General features: G+C 41.5%; 2 protein-coding genes and 1 non-coding gene across 10 annotated transcripts in view; 2 read left to right on the forward strand and 1 right to left on the reverse strand.

Moving 5' to 3' along the window:
* The window catches only part of DENND6A (DENN domain containing 6A), a 135,833-nt gene that overhangs the window by 57,241 nt on the left and 59,682 nt on the right, over positions 1 to 18,910 (reverse strand). For 5 of the 8 annotated variants that reach the window (XM_032289574.1, XM_032289577.1, XM_032289575.1 and 2 more), the window contains exon 1: positions 13,080 to 13,397. The exons of the other annotated variants lie outside the window; for them this stretch is intronic. In XM_032289574.1, the coding sequence (XP_032145465.1) occupies positions 13,080 to 13,316 (237 nt within the window). In that variant the 5' untranslated portion in view covers positions 13,317 to 13,397. Of the gene's footprint in view, positions 1 to 13,079; positions 13,398 to 18,910 lie in introns of those variants that run through there. 8 annotated transcript variants of the gene reach the window in all.
* Positions 961 to 1,067, forward strand: LOC116559635. Its single transcript, XR_004272541.1, has one exon. It is a non-coding gene; the product is annotated as a U6 spliceosomal RNA (small nuclear RNA).
* LOC116559176 (small nuclear ribonucleoprotein Sm D1-like) lies at positions 16,275 to 16,834 on the forward strand. The gene is made up of 2 exons (XM_032289586.1): positions 16,275 to 16,459; positions 16,583 to 16,834. The coding sequence occupies exons 1-2, from the start codon at positions 16,369 to 16,371 to the stop codon at positions 16,726 to 16,728; spliced, it is 237 nt and encodes a 78-aa protein (XP_032145477.1). The 5' UTR covers positions 16,275 to 16,368; the 3' UTR covers positions 16,729 to 16,834.

Here is an 18,910-nt window from a genome sequence, read left to right on the forward strand (position 1 = left end):
AAAAAAAAAAAAAAAAAAAAAAGACATAATTCATATATCCAGTAGGGGTCTAGTATACAGAATACATAAAAAACTCTTACAATATAATGATAAAAAGACAACACAATTTTAAAATGAGCAAAAATGTGAATAGACACTTCTCCAAAAAGTTAAAATGAAAATGGCCAAGAAGCATATGAAAAAACACGGTTTAGCATTAGTTATCAGGGAAATGCAAATAAAATCACAGTAAGACACCACTCATACCCACTAGGACAGCTGTAATCAAAAGGACAGACAATAACAAGGGTTGGCAAACATGCAGAGAAATTGGAACCCTCATGTAGCACTAGTGGAAAACAGTTTGGCAGTTTCTCAAGAAGTTACAACACAGAGTTACAGTATAGACCTGCAATTTTAATGCTAAGTATATATCCAAGAAAAGTGAAGAACTAGTACACAAATTTTCATAGTAGCATTATTCATAATAACCAAAAAGTATAAACAAGCCTGGGCAACATAGCGAGACTCTGTCTCCTCAAAAAAATTAAAAATTAGCCAGGCATGGTGGCAGGCACTTGTAGTCCCAGCTACATAGGAGTCTGAGGCAGGAAGATTGCTTGAGCCCAGGAGGTCAATGCTGCAGTGAGCTATGATCGTGCCACTGCACTCTAGCCTGGATAACAGAACAAGACTCTGTTTTAAAAAAAAAAAAAAAGAAAAGAAAAAGGAAACAATCCAAATTTCCATTAAATAAGGAATATACAAAATGTGATATATCCACACAATGGCATATTATTCAACCATAAAGAGGAGTAAAGTGCAGATACATACTATGACATGGAAGAATATGTATGATTACGCTCCCAGGAAAACTACATAACAGGCAAAAGCATAGAGACGGAATATTAGTGGCTGCCAGGCGCTGGGGAAAAAGGGGAATGGGTATGCGTTTTCTTTTTGGGTTAAGAAAAATGTACTGTGCTCGCTTCAGCAGCATATATACTAAAATTGGAACGATACAAAGAAGATTAGCATGGCCCCTGCGCAAGGATGACACAAAAATTTGTGAAGCATTCCATAAAAAAAAAAAAAAGAAAAATGTCCTGCAATTATAGTGGTGTTAGTTGCAAATCCTGCGAAAAATTCAAAACCACTTAATTATACACTTTAAAAGTGTGAATTTTATATGTGAATATCTGAAGTTTTAAAAATGGAAACACAGACACAATAATTCAAACCTTATAAAGGCATAAAATCAAAATTATAGTCTCTCTCCCATTGACCTTGAGGTTTCCTTCCTTCAATAACCATTATTAAACAATTTCCCATGTATCTTACAAAGAAAAATTATGTATGTACTTTTTCTTAACATAAATTATATTCTGTTCTCACTGCTTTACACACTGCTGTTTTCCTTAAGATCTGGAAGACTGGCCGGGCGTGGTGGTTCACGCCTGTAATCCAAGCACTTTGGAGGCCAAAGCGGGCGGATCACCTGAGGTCGGGAGTTCAAGACCAGCCTGACCAACATGGTGAAACCTCGTCTTTGGAAAAAAATAAATAAATAAATAAATAAAAAAACAAATAAATTTAAAAAAAAGAAGATCTGGAAGACTGTAATATTTCAGTACATGATCTATTCATTAATTCTAAAGATGCTTTGAACTTTCCTGCTTCTTCCCTTGCTCATGCTTAGGAACTGATTCACCATTTATCTGCCTGTCAAATTCCACCCAGCAGGGGAAATAAATGATTTACAGTATATTGCCTCTTTTGGTAATTTCTGTAATTTTTCCTCAATGAATATCGGGTATGATTTTTTAATTATATAAGCTGAAATTTTAAATTATGCAGCCTTTAAGGTTCGAATCAATTTTCACCTTCCACCAGAAATTTTCACTTAGTCTCTGGACCAATGACCATATATATATATATATTTATATATTTATTTTACTTATTTTTTTTTTTTGAGACAGACCCTGGTTTTGTTGCCTAGGCTGGAGTGCAGTGACACCACCTCGGCTCACTGCAACCTCCAATTCCCAAGTTCAAGTGATTCTCCTGCCTCAGCCACCCAAGTACTGGGATTATAGGCATGTAACACCACATCCAGCTAATTTTTAAATATTTTTAGTAGAGACAGAGTTTCACCATGTTGGCCAGGCTGGTCTCGAACTCCTGACCTCAGGTGATCCACCCGCCTCGGCCTCTCAAAGTGCTGGGATTACAGGAGTAAACCACCCTGCCCTGCCGACTCTATGCTCTTACTTGTCTCTTCAGTTAAATCCTGGAGAGCAAGGATTCTCATGTCTTCATCTACTGATGAATAGAATAGAATAGAATAGAATAGAATAGAATAGAATAGAGTCCTTGGTGCATGTTAGGTCCTTATGATGGCCTATCCAAACAATCCTAGTGTTCCTATTATAATAGGTATCAACAAAAATTTAATGATGCTACCTTCATACTGATCCTGTATTACTTATAAAAGGACTCTATGGTTAGATAGGAATTCACTAAATGAGTAATACTGATAGAATTCAAATAAACTAGATCAAAAGAGTAACCATTTCATTATTTCGGAAAAACTCAATAAATAATTACAATTGCTAACTTTATCTAGTGTTTTCCTTGTAGCAGGCACTGTGTTGTATCAATTAATCCTCACAATACACTAGAAATGGGAACCATTAATATTATCATCTCACTTCATCTACTCATGGTTATAAACTGTTATCAGCTAGAATACCTACATTCAGGATATCTAACCTCATGTCACTGACATAGGTCACACTGGTCTGGGTTCAGTTATTCTTTTGTCCAAACAGAAGAAAGCGTCTACTATACATTTCACAGGATAGTAAAGCATTTTGCCAACTAAAGGATCACAAAAAAGCTAAAAGTAGTTCATACACAACTCACAAAATAGCCCTAGGTACTATTATTACATTTAGTATTAGCATGTAAGCAGGAACACTTTGAGAAATGAGGTACACTATTAGTGCCAAGAACTTAGAAATTTTAGTTCAAGCTACCACTAGCATTTCATGTCTTCTTAGCTTCAGCTTCCCTAAATAGTTAACAAAAGTAGCTTAATTTTTCACCCAGGATAACACAGTATAGTGGTGGGAAATTAGGCTTCACAATCAAAAGGACCTGGATTCAAATTCTGGCTTATAAAGCAAGTGATATGGGGCAAGTTACTCTTCAAATTTCAGTTCCCTTATTTAAAAAGAGTTTATGGCCAGGCATGCTGGCTCATGCCTATAATCCTAGCACTTTGGGAGCCAAAGGCAGGTGTATTAGAGGAGGCCGAGGCAGGCAGATTGCTTGAGGCCAGGAGTTCAAGACCAGCCTGGGCAACACAGAAAAACACTGTCTCTACGAAAAAACAAAAAACAAAGTAGCCAGGCGTGGTGGTACACATCTGCAGTCCAGCTACTTGACAGGCTGAGGTGAGAGAATCGCTTGAGATTGGGAGGTCCAGGCTGTAGTGCACTGTCATCATGCTACTGCACTCTAGCTGAGAGAGCATATCACACCTGTAATCCCAGCATTTTGGGAGGTCATGGCAGGCAGATCATGAGGTCAAGAGATGGAGACCATCCTGGCTAACACAGTGAAACCCCATCTCTACTGAAAATATAAGAAATTTAGCCAGGTGTGGTGGCATGCGCCTGTAGTCCCAGTTACTGGGATTCTGGGACTGGAGAACTGCATGAACCTGGGAGGTAGAAGGGAGAGAGGCGGAGAGAGAGAGAGAGAGAGAGAGAGAAGGAAAGAAAGAAAGAAGAAAGGAAAGAAAGACGAAGGGAGGACAGACGGAAGGAAGGAGAGAAAGAGAAAGACAGAAGGAAAGAAAGAGAAAGTGAAAAAGAGAGAAAGAAAGAGAAGAAAGAAAGAGAGAAAAAAGAAGAAAGGAAAGAAAGAAAGTCTGTAATGTTACTTAATAATTAGACTAAGTGACTGAAAGGAATAAATGAGGCTGGGCGCAATGGCTCATGCCTGTGTTCTCAACACTTCAGAGACAGAGGCAGAAGGATCCCTTGAGCCCAGGAGTTCAAGATCACACTGGGCAACACAGTGAGACCCTAACTCCACAAAAAATAAAACAATTTAGCCGGGCAAAGTGTCACACACCTGTAGTCCCAGCTACTTGTGAAACTGAGGGCAGAGGATCACTTGAATCCAAGATTTCAAGGCTGCCATGAGCCATGATTGCATGCCACTGCACTCCAGCCTGGGCAACAAAGTGAGATGCTATTTCAAAAAAAAAAAAAAAAAAAAGGAGAAAGAAATGAGACATTACACAAGTAATGTTTCTCTTTAAAGTAAATTTTCTGTTTAAAGTCATAGAACAATCAAAGAAACAACATCCACATCCTCTAAAGCTGTCAACCACAATACAGTTAGAAGTTGCTGGGCCCCTGATGTGTGCAAGACACTGTGCTTAGTGCCTTGCACACTTGATTTAACTCTCTATGGGAACTCTGTGAAGTTGGTTCCTGTTTATACCAGAGGTGATATACCAGAGGTGATGAAGCATAGAGACCAAGTGACTTCATCAAAATAATACATCTAGTAAGTACTGGAGCCAGGATGCCAGTCCTGGTTTCACTTTACAATCCACTTAACTACTACTTTAGCCTGCCTCCCACAAATCAACTAATCAAAGTATCTCAAGCCAGACAGTGTAAAACTGCAACTCTCAAACTTTTTGTTTCCAAGATCCCTTTATCTGTTCAAAATGTATTGAGGCTCCCAAAGAACTCTTGTTCATATGATTATGTCTATCAACATTCACCATTGGAGAAACTAAAAGTGATCATTTTTAAAAATATTGTTAATTTATTCTAAAATAATGATAACCTATTATATATATATATACATATATATATACGTATATATATACGTATATATATACACATATATATATATATATATATATACACACACATATATATGTATATATATATAGTTTGTTTGTTTGTTTTGAGAAGGAGTCTTGGTCTGTCACCAGGCTTGAGTGCAGTGGTACAATCTTGGCTCACTGCAACCTCTGCCTCCCAGGTTCAAGCAATTCCCCTGCCTCAGCTTCCCAAGTAGCTGGGACTACAGGTGTGTATGATCACGCCTTGCTAATTTTTTGTATTTTAGCAGAGACAAGGTTTCACCATGGTCTCGATCTCCTGACCTTGTGATCTGCCCGCTTCAGCCTCCCAAAGTGCTGGGATTACAGGCACAAGGTGCTGCGCCCGGCCAACATATTCTTTTATGAAAAGTAACTATATCCAGGTTGAGTATTCCTTATCCAAAATGCTTGGTGGGATCAGAATGTTTTGGGTTTCAGATCTTTTCAGATTCTAGAATATTTGAATTATACTTACCCAGCTGGGTATCACAAATCCAAAAACCTGAAATCTAAAATGCTCCAATGCAAATTTCCTTTAAGCATCATGTCAGTACTCAGAAAGTTTCAGATTTTGGAGTGTATTGGATTTTGAATGCTTAGATTAAGAACATACAACCTGTATTCCTAAATAAAACAAAAAATTTACTGAGAAGATGGCACTGTTGACATCTTTGTAAATATTTTTAATGTCTGATCTAACAGAAATAACTAGATTCTCATATCTGCTTTTTTTCTTTCATTTGCTTTGATGTTTGCTCTTGGCAGAATCATTCTATGTTCATTCTATTGCAATATGTTGTTTTGGCTGAAGAACATGAAGAAAAGCCACACATAGTTTGAAAAGATCCTATAAGTCTCCTAACATGGTCTCAGAGATGCCCAGAAATCCTCAAGACCACATTTTGACAACAGCTGGTTTACAAGAAAAACAGAAAAGTATATATATAAAGAGAAAATTCAAAAACATACTCCAAACATGCCTACCCATAATGATCATTTGGAATTGATTCTAATTAAGCAGATCTAGGATGAGCCCCAGAATCCTTATATGTAACAAATACCCCCAGATGATTCTTATAATAAGAAGACCAAAATAACTCAGAATCCCAATGATACAAAAATAGCTTAAATTCCTGCCTGACCAACATGGTGAAATCCTACCTCTACTAAAAATACAACAATAAAAAAAATTAGCCAGGCATGGTGGCAGGCACCTGTAGTTCCAGATACTCAGGAGCATGAGGCAAGAGAATCACTTGAACCTGGGAGGCGGAGGCTGCAGTGAATGGAGATCGTACCACTGCACTCCAGCCTGGGCAAGATAGCGAGACCCCATTTAAAAAAAAAAAAAGCTTAAATTTACCAAGATATAAATATTTAGCCTCATTTTCAATTAGCATTAACAGGTATTTCCATATCCCAGGTAAAACAGGAGATGTTCCTTTATTTCAAAGTTACATAATGGTGTAGAATTTTCAGGCATATATACCCTTGGCTCTCAAAGAGCTCAAAGTTAGTAAAGTTTATAGCGTAAAACCCCAGCTTAGAAATCTTTCAAAAATAAACCTTCGATCACATAAGATTATAACTGCTCAGCTGGGTGTAGTGGCAAGCGCCTGTAATCCCAGCACTTTGGGGAGCCAAGATGAGCAGATCACCTGAGGTTGGGAGTTCAAGATCAGCCTGACCAATATAGAGAAGCCCCATCTCTACTAAAAACACAAAATTAACCAGGTGTGGTGATGCACACCTATAATCCCAGTTACTCAGGTGGCTAAGGCAGGAGAATCACTTGAACCCGGGAGGCGGAGGTCGCAGTGAGCCAAGATCGCACCATTGCACTCCAGCCTGGGCAACAAGAGCAAAACTCCAACTCAAAAAAAAAAAAAGATTATAACTGCTCTCAGGTAAGGCGGTGAATGCTTGTTGCCTTCCAATACCACTCTTCTTTCTCCTTTTATTAATATAGGCATACCTTGTTTTATTGTGCATCATTTAATGGTGCTTTGCAGTTACTAGTTTCTGCAAGTTACAGGTTTGTGGCAAGCCTGCCTCAAGCAAGTCTATCAGCATCATTTTTCCAACACTGTGTTCATTTTGTGTCTCTGTGTTACATTTCGGTAATTCTCACAATACTTCAAGCTTTTTTGTTACTATTGTATCTGTTACAGTGGTCTGTGATAAGTTACTTTGATGTTAGTACTGCAATTGTTTTGGAACACCACAAACCATGCCCATAAAAGATGGCAAATTTCTTAAATACATGTGTTCCGACAGCTCCACTGACCACCCATTACCCCATCTCTCTCCCTCTCCTCAGGCCCCCCTATTCCCTAAGACACGAGAATATTGCAGTTGGGCCAATGAATAACTCTATAATGGCCTCTAAGTGTTCAAATAAAAGGAAGAGTCACACATCTCTCACTTTAAATCAAAAGCTAGAAATGATTAAGTTTATGAGGGAGGCATGTCAAAAGCTGAGACAGGCCAAAAGCTAGGCCTCTTGGACCAAACAGCCAACTTGTGAATGCAAAGGAAAAGTTCTTTCTTCTTTTATGCAACAGGGTCTCACCATGTTGCCCGGTCTGGTCTCAAACCCCAGGGCTCAAGGAATCCTCCTGCCCCAGCCTCCCAAAGTGGTGGGATTACAGGCCTGAGCCACCACACCCAGCCAAAGGAAAAGTTCTTGAAGGAAATTGAAAGTGCTACTCCAGTGAACACATGAATGATAAGAAACTGAAACAGCCTTATTGCTGATGTGGAGAAAGTCTGAGTGGTCTGGATAGAAGAGCAAACCAGCTACAACATTTCCTAAGCCAAAGCCTAATTCAGAGCAAGAGCTCTTTTCAACTCTGTTTTGGCTGAGAGAGGTGAGGAATCTGCAGAAGAAAAGTTGGAAGCTAGCAGAAGATTTATGAGATTTAAGGAAAGAAGCTGTCTCCATAATATAAAAGTGCAAGGTAAAGCAGCAAGGACTGATAGTACAGCAAGTTATCCAGAAAATCTAAGAGAAATGATGAAAGTGACTACACTAAATAACAGATTTTCAACGTAGGTGGAACAGCCTTCTATTGGAAGACTATGACCTCTAAGACTTTCATAGCTAGAGAAAAGTCCATACCTGGCTTCAAAGTTTCAAAGAACAGGCTGACAGCCAGGTACAGTGGCTCACACCTGTAATCCCAGCAGTTTAGGAGGCGGAGGTAGGAGGATCCCTTGAAGCCAGGAATTTGAGGCCATCCTGGACAACAAAGCAAGGCCCCATCTCTACAAAAAAATTCAAAAATCAGCCTGGTACAGAAGCATATGCCTGCAGTATCAGCTACCAGGGAAGCTGAGACAGAAGGATCGCCTGAGCCGGGAGTTTCAAGGCTTCAGTGAGCCACTGCATTGCTGTACTCCAGCCTGGGCGACAGAGTGAGACCATCTCAAAAAAACAAACAAACAAACAGAAAATAACTTATGGTCTGTAAAATTATATTTATGAAGAATTGGTTCTTTTTTGCTTTTGTTTTTGTGACAAAGTCTTGCTCTGTTGCCCAGACTGGAGTACAATGGTATGATCTCAGTTCACTGTAGTCTCCACCTCCCCGGTTCAAGTGATCCTCCTGCCTCAGCCTCCTGAGTAGCTGGGATTACAGGAACGTGCCGCCATACAGGCTAATTTTTGTATTTTTTTTTTAGTAGAGACAGGGTTTTATCATGTTGGCCATGGTGGTCTCAAACTCCTGACCTCAAGTGATCTACCTGCCTCAGCCTCCCAAAGTGCTGAGATTACAGATGTGAGCCACAGCACCCAGCTTATGAAAAGTCTAATGATCTCACAAACTATGAGAGTATTTGTGAATAAAAGCAGACTCATGGTAGACACATTTAGGAGACTGCTGCATACCATGCTTTGGTAGTGTCCCTCTTATTGCAGGGTGAGCCTAAGTGACTGCTACTGCTATTGAAACCTTGTCTCCTGACCACAGGTGAACAAAATGGGACACATGTCCCGGGCTGAGCCAATCAGATACTCCAGTATTAAGCTTCAGCCCCATTTCAGAAAAAGAGTTTGGTTAAAATCAGTACCATGGAAACCCAAAGTCAAGCAGAGTAATGAGGGATCAGAAACTGAGGCCACTGCACACAAACCAGTCTCAGCATGGAGAATGGAACAGACATGCAAAGAGCAAAGACAAAAAAAACAAAAAACAAAAAAAACAGCTCCAGAGACAAGGGCAAATGTAAAAGCCTGGGGCTTTCCAAATCCCACAGGTTCATCCCCGCTTCCCACACGCTTGGATTCCAAAAGACTGCCTGGAATCCCTATAATCTACATCCCTTTACTTAGGTTTATTTGAGGTTTCTGTTCCTATCAAATTAATCCTTGACAGCTACAAAATTATATAAAGAAAAAAAGCATCAACAAAAATGCCAAATATTAACAGCAGCTGCCTCTTAGTAGAATTAAGAGTGATATTTTCTAGTGTTTATAATTTCTTTACTTGCCAAGTTTGCAACAATGAGTGTTATTCACTCAGAAAAAAAAATACTTGAATAAATAAGGTAATTCTATATTTAGATAATTAAGGCTTTACTAAATAATGGGTAATTTCAAAGCTAAAAGTGAGATAGAGTATATAAAACCCAGGAGGTTTCAAACCTTGTTCCAGAGGACACTGATTCTGTGGTAATGCCTCCAGAGCCACTTCAGGGGAAAAGCAGCTCAGCACGCATCCGCTGTAGTTAACATCTTGTTCAGTTTCTTCCTAGCTCAAAGACCTCCTTACCATCCCCTTCACCTAGGACAGGGCCATAAAAGACATTTTATGCACGGTGAACCACTTCCGCTTCTACTCAGGTCTTTAGCCAATTGTATCACAATGGGAACCTGCCCCAAACCAGGCCAGATTATATTCCTCTGGCATTTGGGAGAGAGTTAAAGATTCACTCTTGGGCCGGGCGCAGTGGCTCACGCCCGTAATCCCAGCACTTTGGGAGGCCAAGGCGGGTGGATCACGAGGTCAAGAGATCGAGGCCATCCTGGTCAACATGGTGAAACTCCGTCTCTACTAAAAATACAAAAAATCAGCTGGGCATGGTGGCACGTGCCTGTAATCCCAGCTACTCAGGAGGCTGAGGCGGAGAATTGCCTGAACCCAGGAGGCAGAGGCTGCGGTGAGCCGAGATCGCGCCATTGCACTCCAGCCTGGGTAACAAGAGCGAAACTCTGTCTCAAAAAAAAAAAAAAAAAAAAAAAGATTCACTCTTTTTTCACTGAAGTGGCTAAAAACATTAACTTCTACCTTAAAGATCAGAGAAGAAGGGCTGGGCATGGTGGCTCACGCCTATAATCCCAGTACTTTGGGAGGCAGGGGCAGCAGGTTAGTTTGAGGCCAGAAGTTTGAGGCCAACCTGGGCAAGATAGCAAGACTCCATCTCCACCTAAAAATTAAAAAATAGCTGGGTGTGGTGGTGCATGTCTGTAGTCCTAGATACTCAGGAGGATCCCTCCAGCTTAGCAGTTCAAGGCTATAGTGAGCTATGATCATGCCACTGCACTCCAGTCTAAGCCAGGCCATGTCTCTAAGGAAAAAAAAAAATCAGAGAAGGGGAAGAAGCCAGTTTGCAGGGAGCATGAAATATAAACAAGACTCCTCCACACACACACACACACAGAAAAAGCAAAAACAAGAGGTTTCCCTGGTTCTGAACGCTAGCCATTTTCTGAAGCCCAACTAGGTTTATGTCTTAAACAGCTGGAAACAGGTCTGAGGTAGCTTAAATTAGTTTCTCTGTTGTAGACAAACAAAGATACACACATAAGCCCCATTTCAACAAGATTAGTCATTAAGGTTCCAGATTAGATTTATGTTTACACAGGGAACAAAGTTCCCCTACTAAAAAAAGGTATTGATTCTAGTATCTCAATTCATTTTACAATTGAGAAAACTGAGGGTGAACTTCATAAAGCAAAAGTCAGGGTTTCTCTTCACTGAAAAAGGAGCCAGGCATGGTGGCTCATGCCTGTAATCCCAGCACTTTGGGAGGCTGAGGCAGGTAAATCACCTGAGGTCAGGAGTTCAAGACCAGCCTGGGCAACATGGTGAAACTCCGTCTCTCCAAAAATATAAAAATTAGCCAGGCACGATGGCAGGTTGCTGTAATCCCAGCTACTGAGAAGGCTGAGGCGCAAGAGTTGTTTGAACCTGAGGGGCAGAGGTTGCAGTAAAGATCATGCCATTGCCCTCCAGCCTGGGCGGCAGGGTGACACTCCATCTCAAAAAAAAGAAAAGATATGATGTGATCTGTTTTCAGGAAGAAACAAAAACCATCAAAAGAGAAAAAAAAAAAAAAAAGGAAATTTCTAGAAAATCAATGCTTCTCAAATGTAGGCTTAAATACATCTTGCTGTGTCCCAGGAACTGTTCCAAATGCTTTATAAACATTAAATTACCTAATCCTCACAACAATGTCATGATATACATACTGTTATCCTGTTATAAAAAGGAAGAATGTGAGGCTCAAACAAGCTAAGTAACTTGCCCAAAGTCACATGGATTCAAACCTAGGCAGCCCAGCTTTAGAGTCTGGGTTTTGTTTGGGTTTTTTGGGGGACAGTGTCTCACTTTGTCACCCAGGCTGGAGTGCAGTGGCACGAATACGGCTCACAGCAGCCTCAACCTTCCTTTTTTAGGGATGTTCCCCTACCCTCATCCTACACATTCTAAAATCAGTGATTCTTAAAGTAGGGACAATGGAACAGAAGGTCCATGGATAAACTCAGTCTATGGAAACACATACATGATTTTGTATCACGAAGCCTCTTCCTAGTGGAAAGTTCACAATGTTCATATTTTTAAAAGACCCAGAAAGCAAAAAAGTTAAGAACTTCTGACCTAAAAAAAACTCTATACAGTGGCATACACCTTGGAAAATAAAACTCAAAATAAGTCCTTTAATAATTCACATTTTTGCAGTACCTCAACTTTATTAAGTATTCTGCTTATTTGGTCAAAAGACATATACTCATGTTATAAAGAATGTCCCAAATGATGAGAATCCAAAAAGATCTCCTTCAGCAATTTAAAAACACAATAAACTACAACCACCCATTCTTATGCTTTCTGGTTAAACTGTATCTTGTTGTACATATAACTTCAGGTTAACATGGCAAGATGAATAATAAATGGCTTATAAATCTTATTCAAAATCTTTGGGAGCTGTTTTTCTTACATTAATAAGATAAACAATTGCTCACATATTCACTCATTCTATCAAAAGTATGTACAGAATGCCACTAGGAATTCTAAAATACAATACAAAAGCAGTAGTTTTGCATTAACCCGCCCCCTAGCCGATTTTCTTAGTCAACCAGGCCACTACAGTCAGAACGAGATCAAAATTTGTCACCAATACCAAAAAAACAAAAACAAAACAAAAATGTCCAAACAAATGCCCCTCTGATAACCTTTTCCTAGGACACATGAAGACAAGCAATTCCTTATGCTAAAAGGACCTTAAAACAACCTCAAGAGTGGATGTTTCTAAAGCCTTTCGATAAGGGGCCATTCATAAGGATGGAAAAATTGACTGATTCACAAGCAGACGATTTTCCCTGTATTCATCTTGATATTAGTTTCACCCCACTGTTCCAGAGGCAACATAAAAAAATAACAGAAATAAGGCACAAAAGAAGGAAGGGAGAAAATGCATGCTTAGATAAGCATTTTGGCTCAGGCTGAGGGGAATGCTCTAAGAGTTACTGCAAACGACCAAAACAATGTGAGCCTTTAAAGTTGGTTGTGCAAGTCTGGCTCTTAGAGTTCCTCATCTGTTACAGGCATTGTTCCCTTCTTGAAAAAGTACCAAACATCATGCCTGCAGGCTTCTCCGGGTGGATGCTACTAACCCTTTTAGTTATTCCTGTCACTCTGGATTGAACAGAAAGAAAAAGATGAACATCAACAAGTATTTAGGAGGGGCCTAGAGAGAACTTTTCACCCCTAGCCGCAGCCCAAGATCCTCCCACGGGAAGTGCCCTAGGACCGCAGCCCCGCCGAGCGCCGGCGGGGAGACTGGCCACGCCCGGATGCGCGGCTGATGGGGTCCAGGCCTGCCAGCCGGCCGGCCAAGGGCTTTGCTGTAGCCGCCCCGGCGCGAGGGCGGAGCGCGGAGACAGGGCTGGGCCGGGCCTCACCTCCACGGCCTGGCCCAGCTCCAAGTCGAAGCCCACCACACAAACGCAGTGCAGCCAGGCGGAGAAACCGTCCCAGCGCAGCAGGCCCCGGCCACGGCCATCATCCTCTTCCTCGTCCTCTGGTGCGCCTCCCGCTGCCAGAACGCCTGGCGCCTCGCGCCCCTCGGCAGCCGCCACTGCCTCGTCCAACGGCCTTCGACAGCCGGGACCCAAGCCCGCGGGGCCCCTCAGAGCCATTCGCCGCCCCCTGGCTGTTCGCGCCGCCTCAACCGCGGACCGCGCCGTAGAGCGCGCTTAGTTCCGCGCAGGCGCAGATGCCGCTGCTGCAGTCGCCGGGGATCCATTCGGTCCGGGCGGGGCTGCGGATCACGTGACTCTGGGAGCGCCGCTCTGCGCAGATTCTCCTGGGCCAGGACCGGACGTGGGGACGTCACGCTGCCGCTTGTCTTGGATTATGAAGCCAGCCCTGGCCTCCTTCTGTGAAAGCTCTTTGGTTTATGAATCCCTATCAACCTCGTTCGCAGTCAACGACCAGGGAATAAATTATTCGTGGAATGACACCCTTCATAATTATTATAATCAGGTATTACTCAATTATGAAAGTGTAATGGTAACAGTGGATAACATTGAACGCCTACTTTGTGCCAGTTGATGTTCCAAGTACAAGTGCGAATATTTACAAATATTACCTTATTGAATCTTCACATAATTGCAAATAAGTAGACAGTATTTCTTTCTACAGACAAGGAAATGAAGGCTCTGGAGGTTACATGACCAGCTCAACAAGTATGACAACTCCAATGTTGGCTTGCAGTGCACTCATTCAGCTTGCTGATTCAGAGACCTGTGCGTTTACTCAGCTGTTCCTTCTCCAGCAAGGGCTCCCCATCCTGCCACCTCCACCTTCCTTGGCCTGGCTGTCTGTGACTCACTCAACACACATCCCCAGACCTTTCTGGGACCCCAAGTTGGGCAGATTGGCCTCCACAGCAACCTGTGGATCTCTCTGAGCACTGGAGCAAGGGCCTAGTCTCAAGCAGTGTCGTATTCTGAGATCAATTGTTACTGATCATTGGACCAACCAGGATACTAACTAGTATTTATTCACCACCTACTATGTCGAGTGTAAATAGCATAGTAAAAGTAGGAAACACAATAATACCTCAACAGAAAAATGAGTAAACCAGCAAAGTGTCACGCCTATGATCCCGGCTACTTGGGAAGCTGAGGTCGGCTAAGGCCAGGGATGATCACTTGAGCAGGAGTTCCAGGCTGCAGTGCGGTATGATCACGCCTGCGAACAGCCATTACACTCCAGCCTGGACAACATAGCATGACTGCATCTCAAAAAAAAACAATGCAAAACAAAAAACACAGCAGAACTTAAGCATTTTGCTGTACTGCCAAGTCAATTCCATTACATTTGACAAATAACTGCCCTCTTCACATTCTTAGAATTTTTTTGGAACAAGTGTTAGCATCCCTGTTTTCAAGTAGGTGGTCAAGTATGCACAGACATCAGTAGTGATGTTTGCTGTAGACTTCCTTTAGACAAAAAGGAACTTAGGGACAGCACTTAAGTTAGAGGCCAAGTCTTTAGCCAATGTAGCCTGCCGTCCTACTCCAGAGACCTGCTGTGCTTAAAAAAGGAAAAACTGTATTTTGCGATCAAGTAAGTCTCTAAACTCAGTATTAGGAAAGAACAGTAGCGTTTTTTATATCAGAAGGAACACTGGCCTGAAAGTCAGAAGTTCTAGATTCAAGTGTCAGCTCCACCCACAATTATGGTAGGCAAGCCACTCCAAAACCCAGTTTCTGGTAAATGGGAATGGTGACTACTAACTCACTTCCCTGACTGTTGGGAAAAGCTACACTATCCTAATGCACACATTTTACCAGATGCTACTTTATTTTTAATGATTAATGATCTCAAAACACCGGTTGCGGCCAGGCACAGTGGCTCACACCTATAATCCCAGCACACTGGGAGGCCAAGTTGGTAGGATCACTTGAGCCCAGGAGTTTGAGACCAGCCTGGGCAACATAGGGAGGCCCCATCTCTTAAAAATTTAAAAATTAGCCGGGCATGGTGGCGCACACCTGTAGTTCCAGGCTGAGGTGGGAGGATCACTGGAGCCTCAATGCTGCAGTGAGCCATGATTGTGCCATCGTACTCCAGCCTGGGCAACACAGCAAAACCCTGTCTCAAAAACAAAAACCAAAAAGAAAGACCACTACTTGTTCCACAGGGCTGGTTTTTTGATATATAGACACAAACTACAGTTCTCTGAAATGCTGCTTTATAATACTGGATTAAGGATAATCTTGTCAAAATATAGTACCCTGAAAACAACATATTAGGAGGACCAGAGTTTTCAGAGAAAGAAAGCACACCAAAGCTGTAGAGAATTTTAAAAGTAAGAAACCTGTTTGGGGAGAAAAACAGAAAACAACACACTACTACTTAAATCTTTATACACCGAATAACCACCAGGGAAAACAAAGTAGCTATGGCTTTATTTCCCTCTACCTTCATAACTTTGACATTCTGCCTTACAGTATTTTCACACAGTTTCTGTTGTTCATGGGAGCAAAGGAACAAGATACTGACACCTTCTGATGGTTCATCATCAGGACCTTTGACTCTGAAAGGATCTTGGCTAGGATCATCTCTTCCAACTTCCTATGCTATTCATAAATCTTCTGACATTCAGTTAGCCAGCCTCTTTTCTAACACTCTCTATTAAAGTTAAGTCATTAGCCTGTAAGCCCAGCACTTTGGGAGGCAGAGACAGGTGGATCACCCACCTGAGGTCTAGGAGTTCCAGACCAGCCTTGCCAACATGGTGAAATCCTATCTCTACTAAAAATACAAAAATTAGCCAGTTGTGGTGGCACACACCTGTAATCCCAGCTCCTAGGAAGGCTGAGGTGGGAGGATCCCTTAAACCAGGGAGGTAGAGGTGACAGTGAGCTGAGATCATACCACTGCACTCCAGCCTGGGCGACAGAGGGAGACTCTGTCTCAAAAAATTAATTAATTAATTAAATAGGCCAGGTGCGGTGGCTCACGCCTGTAATCCCTGCACTTTGGGATGCAGAGGTCGGGGGATCACTTGAGGTAAGCAGTTGGAGACCAACCTGGTCAACATGGTAAGACCCTGTCTCTACTAAAAATACAAAAAATTGACTGGAGTAGGCGCTTCCGGCCATTCATACTGCCGTCGATCAGTATTAGGTTACTGGATTTTGTGGGCTATCGGAACCAAAGGGTGACGGCGCTGCTAGGATGAAGCTTGTGAGATTTTTGATGAAATTGAGTCATGAAACTGTAACCATTGAATTGAAGAATGGAACACAGGTCCATGGAACAATTACAGGTGTGGATGTCAGCATGAATACACATCTTAAAGCTGTGAAAATGACCCTGAAGAACAGAGAACCTGTACAGCTGGAAATGCTGAGTATTCGAGGAAATAACATTCAATACTTTATTCTACCAGACAGTTTACCTCTGGATACACTACTTGTGGATGTTGAACCTAAGGTGAAATCTAAGAAAAGGGAAGCAGTTGCAGGAAGAGGCCGAGGCAGAGGCAGAGGAAGAGGACGTGGCCGTGGCAGAGGAAGAGGGGGTCCAAGGCGATAATGTCTCTCATGATTACTGTTTCAAAGTCATATGGGATCTGGGATATTTTTTGTACAGGTTGTGTTTGTTTATGTCAGTTTTTAATAAACATAAATGTGGGACAGAGCTGTCTATTGAGTATATCAGAGTTTTAGCCTAGTTTCCTCCACATTCACAAGAATACCACAGTGAGAGCTAAGCATTTCTGCTGGGCAGTTTCATTTTTAGATGATCAGGCTTTAAGTTTTTGAACTAAAATTTTTATTTTTATGATAGTAAAAATAAGGTTAAAAGAAAAGCTTCAGACAAATTAAATTTGACAGTTTAATTGAGCAAAGAACAATTCATAAATCAGGTAGCCCCTGAACGAGAATAGATTCAGAGGCTTCAGCCCAGCTGCATAGTTGATGAGGATTTATGGACGGAAGAAGGAAAGTGATGTATGGAAAATGGAAGTGAGATACAGCAACAGCCGGATTAGTTAACAGTTCAGCGTTTGCCTTATTTGAATATAGGTTGAACAGTTTGCTGCCTTTCATTGGCTGAAACTTAGTAACTGGCCCAAGAGTAGGGTACCATTTATTTACACAACCAGTTAGGCTGCAGTTCACTTTGTACTGAAACCTTTAGGCTGAACTTCAGATATGTAAAGAGACAATTTTAGGCTAAACTTATATAGAATATATACCCTTTTACTTTACATGCACTGAATGTGCATTTTATTGCTTTACTCTGACTTCATTCTGTGGCACCCACCTACAAGGGGAAGTAAGTTATTTTTGGTATTTCGGAAACTAAAGTCCTTATGGGATGGGGTCTAAAATTTTCCTTTCCTGAGTTCTACTCCACAGTCTTAGGTACTTGGTAAAAAGTTGTCTTCTAAATTAAGGGTCATTGCTTTTGTTGTCTAGCTGCTAATTTTTGTTTCTTTTGCTTTTTAATCAGTTCTCAATAGGATATAGTTTTATGTTCTCCAAGTTAAAACTTGGAATTAAATGTTCACTAGATTATCAGTTATGAGCAGTGTTAAAACCTGTTAATGTGGAATGTACCTGTCAGTGCCTCCTTTATTAAGGGGTTCTTTGAGAACAAAAGAGAAAAGACCTACTTCATTTGACTGCAAAACTGTTCTAATTGTTAATAAAGATTTTTTAAAAGTGTTAAAAAAATACAAAAAAATTAGCTGGATATGGTGGTGAATGCCTGTAATGCCAGCTTCTCGGGAGGCTGAGGTGGGAGAATCACTTGAACCCGGGAGGTGGAGGTTGCAGTGAGCTGAGATAGCACCACTGCACTTTAGCCTGGGCCACAAGAGCGAGACTCTGTCTCAAAAATCAAATACAATAAATAAATAAAGTCACTACCGTTCAGAGCTGCTATTTTCTAGGTGTTCATAAGGGCTAGAAAGTTCTTCCCTTTACAGAGACAAAATCAGCCATTTTGTAACATACACCCATTGGTCTAAGCTGTGCTTGCTGAGATTACACAAAAGAGTCCAACTCTTCTACATGATAATCCTGCAATCATTTGAGAATAGTTATCCCACACCCCCATGCCTTCTAGTTTTCAGGGTAACTACCCCACATCCTCCAACCGTTCCTCAAAAGATGTAGTTTCTAGGCCATTCATCATCCTGTTGCCCAATCTGGGCATACTTCAACTTGTCAACATCACTCTTAAAGCGTGGAAGGAAACACCATCCATCCTCCAGGTGTGATCTGACCATTGCAGAATGTACTCTGGGACTATTACTTTCCTTGTCCTAGCCACCAGGCTTCTTTTAATGCCAGTTCATATCACATTTACTTGTTTTGGCAGCCAGGTCACATCACTGGCTCAGGTTGCATTTACTGTCAACTAAAGCCCTGGATCTTTTTTCATGTGAGGAGCACTTAAGTCAGGGTAGACTGTGTTAGCCAAGAGCATGACTAGATTCATGGCTCTGCTGCTCTTCTAATATTACCAAGAGCACTGAACACAGGATTAAAAACATTCCAAACTTCCCTACTCACCCCTAGCCAAACTTCTGGCATTTCAACAGTTTTCGCAGAAGAAAAAAAAATGAAAGGGTGAGCATTAGACAATGGTGTGAATTGTGAAATGCAGTGTCAGGTCTCTGGGCTTAGTTTTACCAAAAAGACCCACAGGGAGTCCAAATGTCCTAGATATTTACCTAGACGGGCAGCCAGGGGACTTCCCTCTT

Source organism: Sapajus apella, unplaced genomic scaffold (genome assembly GCF_009761245.1).
Source record: "Sapajus apella isolate SASKATOON/1434 unplaced genomic scaffold, GSC_monkey_1.0 scaffold23, whole genome shotgun sequence".
In the NCBI taxonomy this organism is placed as follows: Eukaryota; Metazoa; Chordata; class Mammalia; order Primates; family Cebidae; genus Sapajus; species Sapajus apella.

Coding starts and splice junctions, on each gene's coding strand:
- LOC116559176 (XM_032289586.1), top strand. CDS start 16,369: ATGAAGCTTGTGAGATTTTTGATGAAATTGAGTCATGAAACTGTAACC. Junction 16,460..16,582: donor GGTCCATGGAACAATTACAG/GTGTGGATGTCA, acceptor TTATTCTACCAG/ACAGTTTACCTCTGGATACA.